At 36.5% G+C, this 5,622-nt stretch overlaps 1 protein-coding gene across 1 annotated transcript; it reads right to left on the minus strand.

Moving 5' to 3' along the window:
- Positions 1-303: 303 nt before the first annotated feature.
- LOC108988981 (pre-mRNA-splicing factor cwf23-like) lies at positions 304-2,331 on the minus strand. Its single transcript, XM_018962417.2, has 4 exons — positions 2,058-2,331; positions 1,909-1,960; positions 1,749-1,816; positions 304-1,187 (listed from the first exon to the last, which is right to left on the minus strand). The coding sequence occupies exons 1-4, from the start codon at positions 2,202-2,204 to the stop codon at positions 660-662; spliced, it is 795 nt and encodes a 264-aa protein (XP_018817962.1). The 5' UTR covers positions 2,205-2,331; the 3' UTR covers positions 304-659.
- Positions 2,332-5,622: the final 3,291 nt, after the last annotated feature.

Here is a 5,622-nt window from a genome sequence, read left to right on the forward strand (position 1 = left end):
TTTTACTTTTTGGATTCCTTAATAGATTTTCATTTTCTTCTTACATTTTTATGCACCCTTTTGATAACTTCTTTCATTTAGTTGAGAAATAACCTATACCGCCGATTCATCAATAACATCTTCACCATTGAAATTTGTGAAGCTTCAATAATGTAGATCGAAAGTTAGCTTAAACTAGTCAAAGACTAACTTTGAGTGGGGGAAAATTGGATGCTGGAATGTTTGTAGGGTCTAGTTGTTTGTCATGCATGCAGATTGCAAGTGGAGGTTCTGTTGGCATTCTCCACAGTATAATCAGGGCTAAAAAAGTGAATTTTTGTATTGAGATTTTTCCTGTCATATCATCAGGTTTTAATGATGAAAAGAACCGCTGATAACAACATAAAACGCAGCAAAAATACCTGTACATTGGCATAAGCAGAAGTGTTTGGGTCAAAAAATTGTAGGAAATCCTAATCCTTATTTTTATCCCTTTGATATTAAAAAAGTGTTGGATCCTGATGTTCAATTATGTCCTAAAATATTTACGTCAAATGTTTTTCAGACAAAATTTTGGCACTATGAAAATTCAGAACAGAAAACTAAAAGATCTCCTAGAGACAACAAGTCCATCACATTGTCTATTGTCAATGCAGCGCATTACACCTGTTAGGCTAAGATCAGGAACGCGCACAAGTAGATTTGCTTCTAAGCATTGCCCTTTCCGACCTGACTTCAAAAATTGGAGTGTCATACCCCCTGCTTCTTCCCCCTTCATAATTCACACGACTCCCAGTCTGTAAGTACCAATATTTCCCTGGTTGCCTGCAAATTCGGGTCCTAAGATGAGGGTATCCTTGGACATTGTGGTCCGATGGATTGAATATTGGAGATTCTTTCTGGGTCCTTTTGTTGCTTGGGAATAAAGATTCGGATGGAGTGAAGAGTGGGGATTCTTTCCTTGATGTTGCGTTAGCTCTTATACAGTTCTCTATTACCTTGGCCTCCTCTTTGAATCTTTCTCTGATGTCTTTCAGACCGTGAGACCTTGATTGGCTTTCAAGATTCCAAACATTTTCTGAGCCATTGCAGTTTCTACGACTGCTGCATATCGAATATGGATTTGTCTTGCACTCAAAGCAAAAGTTTTTCCATCTCTCCAAGTCGAATGCTCTTCTCTTTGCACCATCAGAGAGACATGTATATGCCTGCAGATACGTTTTCGTGTTTGAAGTGAAGATTCCAAAAAGAAAATAATATTATTATATTAATCGCGTAATTCAAAACTCATGTTTATATTGTACCAATCATTCAATTTGTTTGGGTCATTCGATGCAGGATTCCATACTATGTTGAAACTTCAACAGAAAATAATTACTGAAGAGAGAGGAAAAAGAAACTTATGTTGACTTTGGAGTGCGGAATAGTGAAAAACTGACAAAAATGAATGCCTTGCAAATGAATGCACTCTACTCATCCACATGCAAAAAACTAAATTCCAATCCTTCCATGGCCCAGGAGCCAGGACTCATTCATTCTCGGAATGCAGTCAACTACCCTTGTGTGACAAGGCTCATGTGTTAAACCCGGATTTCAGGTAGGTTGGGCAACTTTATCGATGTTGGAGACTGGAGAGGGCTAAATGCTAACGATTGTTTCTGGGTCCAGTGCTAACTCTGTATCCTATGTTCTAAATATTTGGTTTTCTATTTCAATCTTCAGCATGTAAATTTTCTCAAGATTGACAAAATGGAAAGAATCAATCTAACCTCTGAGACAAGCTTGAAAGCAATTTCAGCCTTGGGATGCTTGTTCTTATCTGGATGAAGTTGCAAAGCTGCACAACAAACGATTGATTGTCACCAAAACAAGAAAATGAAAATGCGTATTGGAAAAAGAAAGAAAAGCGTGTCCATGAACGGAACCCACCAAGCTTATGGTATCGCTTGCGAATAACGTCTGTCTTTTCATTTTCTTCCACCTATAGAATCCATTAACAAACAAATTAAATCAAATGCAAAAGCTCTATGACAAGACTGCTTGAAAGACTTGAGATCATGAGCACCCAATAAACCTACTCCAAGAACGCGATACCAGTCGATCAAATGCGATTTAAATGGGCTGCGACCATGTCTATGAGTGCAAGAAACTGGACGAGTTGAAATAGAGCAAATTTCAGTGACTAAATGGGATTTAAGATCGGATTCTTTACCCACTCTACCCATTTGGAAGAGAAGAGAGTGAAACTCTGGAAGAGGAGGGAGGAGGAGGAAATGTGAAATGGGTTGTAAAGATTAATGGCTTTTCTTTGTGTGCATCTCCTTTGGTCTTAAGAAAGAAAGAGGGTAGTGATTGATTGATTACGAGGTGGAGCGGTTAAGAAAAAAGAGCAAGGTTTCCGGAAGAGATTTTTGAAAGTGGATCAGTTGGTGGGAAGAAAGAAGCGGAGCTCAGAGAGTTTAACGTTAATTATGCCACGTGGCATCACCCAAGAAGGAATAGGGCCGGCCAGTTGGTTTAACCACAATGCTTTGAATTACAGATCCCTTATATTAATCTCAATCATTTTTATGGGTGGGCATTAACCGGATGATGTCATACATGCAATCCTACCTATGTATTACTTTTGAAAAACATTGGATTAATCATAAAAAAAAAAAAAAATTTTCATATGAATTTCAGACGTACTCATTTTTTGAAGGGAGTGTTGCAAACCCAAAGACTGCAAGACGGTTTCTCTTGGATTATTAAAAAAAGTGGGGTTGTTTGGTTAGTGATATTATCTCAGACCACTTCAGATTATCTTATTACTATTCACAAATTATTTATTATTTTTTTATTATATTTTTATTACTATTCACGTATCATTTGAGAGAGATATCTCAACATACAAACTGAACCTAAATCTCATTTGTTATGTTTGCTGGCAATAAATTATGATGGATGACTACTTAACTAAGAGGAAAAACAATTATTTACTAATAAGTTACCAATACAACTAACAAATCATTATAATGTCGATATTTTAATTTTCTTTTATAATTATAATGAATTCTGTAACGAGGGATGCGTTTACAGACTATAATGTAAACTAATATATATCGTAATCAAATTACAGAAAAATCCCATTAGAGAGAGCATGTAGAGAATGAAGAAAGAGGGATTGCAGACTTAGAGACAGTAAAGCTAAGAAACAACAGGTATCATGGATTTCAAAACAGGTACTACTACCATATTGAATTCCAAAGTGAAATTACACGTGAACATGGAGCGTTCAGTAGGTGTGTGTGGCCCACAAATATAATGCCCCGGTTGAATCACAGCATGAAAAGTGATCCAGAGTAGGTGTAAAATAATCCAAAAGGCCCCTACCATCGGTGGAAAAATAAAAAAGCCTCTGTTGTCTGTCTATCTCCTTGGTCAATTTTTACAGAACAACCTGAATTTTTTTGTTTTGTTTTGTTAAGAACAACTTGAGTTTGAATTCCGTATATTTGAACTGAATATTGGCTTGAGTATTGTATGCAAATATAATTTGATTTGAAAGATAAATTTTAAATTTTAAATTTTATAAATTAAATTTTACTATATAAATGATATGAATGATGTGCTCTACATACCAACTTAAAAATAGAATAACTGATCGGTTGCCCATATGTCAGACTGCTTGAACTAGAAAGCACTTATTACGTTTGTTAGATATTGGTTGGTGTTTATGGCTGCATTTGGTTTTTGTAGCCGACTGGTAACTTGGAATCTAGAGGACTCCATGTGGCTGTCCCCATGCAATTATTGAGTAAATGTGGGTCTCATAACCCGATGCTTTCAATTCTCCCTCCCGTCATCAAGTTCAAGTCCAGGCCTGGAGAACCAGAGGCAAATGATCTAGGCAATGCAATGGCTTTCGATATTGGTTGGCCGGCCGGGGCTGCTTGTGTATCAAATGTAGCTTTTGTTTGTATAGGGACAACTTCCAAAGGGAGTAGGAAATACACGTTTTATAATGTCCAATTGCATGAAATGGCCGATCGAAGTTGTTGGAAATTCAAATCCCATGCTGCTCTTTTGCGGAATAGTTGGATCACTGGATAGGGTTGGAGGAGCCTGAGGGCCTAGCTAGGGTTATGCTTCCATGTTGCTCAACTCAAGTTTCAGTTTGACTTTGACCAATTAGTCTTTATAATATGGTGTATAAGTTGGTTTCTAAGAGTATTAGTAGTGGATTCAATAAAGTCAAATTTTAGTTCAAGAACAGCTAAAGTGTAACAATGGGCTTAACAAATGAACAATAATTTTAACTTCAGATGAATTCATTGGCTAAAATATTCTCTTCCTGCTGCTTCTTCTCTCCCGTGCAAGTAGAAAAATTCTAAGAAATTTACACGGCCTGCCTTTTCTCTCTTCATTTCCCCTCTTTCAGCTTGAACAAAACCCCAAGTACCGAAACAAAACCCACTCACAAAGGCCATTGACTCCCACCATCGCAACCACACGGAACGCCATCGACTCCCAGTTGCAACTGCGGAATGCCATCATCTTCAACAGTCGCCACCGTAAGCCATGCAAACACCATTTTTCTTTCTCTGTTTTTTCTATCTTCCCTAGCGATTTTAATTTCAGGCTCTTAACTTTTTCCAAATCATGGGTTCTGCCTCCATAAAATCAAATATCATAAAACATCCATTAAAATTCGAAAAGGCAGGATTTAATTGTTCTCTTGATGTGTTCTGTCTCAGAGCTAGGATTTAATTGTTCTCTTGATGTGTTCTGTCTCAGAGCTAGGATTTAATTAGTTAGTTCCATTTATTTTTCTCTCGGTATTTCTTATTATGAAGTAGATTTTTAAGATTCAGGGATTTTCTAACACCCTTGGTGGTGCCCAGTGTGAAAGTTGGATTTAGGTGTCTGATATTATTATTGCTTCATTGCCTGAACAACCGCTTGGATTTATAGTGCTTTCTAAGAAAGTCTCCTGGCTCGTAATAGGCTCCACAAATCTCTTTGCGAAGCCTCCTTTGGCTTCAAAGTTCATTAGCCCTGCTGCCGGTGTTGGTGGGAGTCAGCTTAGTTGAGGCCTGCTGCAATCCCCATGGCTCATTTGCCTGTTTTTGCTGCTTGGACTGATACCTAAATAGCTTATATGCATTTTTCACGTAAAAATTTTTCATGCAGTTGGAAAAGGAATAAATATGACCGTAAATTTTAATACAACAATATACTTTTATATAATCACATATTAGTTGAAAAAATATGACCATTGTAAAAAAATGACCGTTAGAAAATTTTATCTGTTGAAACAATATGAACGTTAGAAAATTAATGAATAGTTTTTAAATAATGAATAAATATTCAAATTACAATTAGAATTAAAATAAATGAAAAGTTTAAAATCAATATTTTAATAGAATAGTGAAAGATTTGTTGAGTCTATTATTTGATATTGTTGAAAAATAGCGAGCTAAATTTGTAAAAGTGAATTTCTTAGTCAAATTTTGGCTAAAGTTTGTTGAGCCCGCTACTAGTGCTCGGTCATAGTGAATAGACTCAAGGTTTTTCTATATGCTATTATTTTTTAGTCGCAGTGTGCCTTTGTTGGTGGAAGGTTGATAACTGACAATGTTTTAGTGGCCTATGAGAGCACTA

The sequence above is a fragment of the Juglans regia genome, chromosome 7 (genome assembly GCF_001411555.2).
Source record: "Juglans regia cultivar Chandler chromosome 7, Walnut 2.0, whole genome shotgun sequence".
Classification (NCBI taxonomy): domain Eukaryota; kingdom Viridiplantae; phylum Streptophyta; class Magnoliopsida; order Fagales; family Juglandaceae; genus Juglans; species Juglans regia.

Excerpts from the sequence above, each read along its gene's own strand:
- LOC108988981 (XM_018962417.2), bottom strand. The coding sequence starts at position 2,204 with ATGGGTAGAGTGGGTAAAGAATCCGATCTTAAATCCCATTTAGTCACT. Across the intron at positions 1,961-2,057 it reads ACTGGTATCGCGTTCTTGGA|GTGGAAGAAAATGAAAAGAC; the intron begins GTAGGTTTATTG and ends TGGATTCTATAG. Across the intron at positions 1,817-1,908 it reads CAAGCGATACCATAAGCTTG|CTTTGCAACTTCATCCAGAT; the intron begins GTGGGTTCCGTT and ends TTTGTTGTGCAG.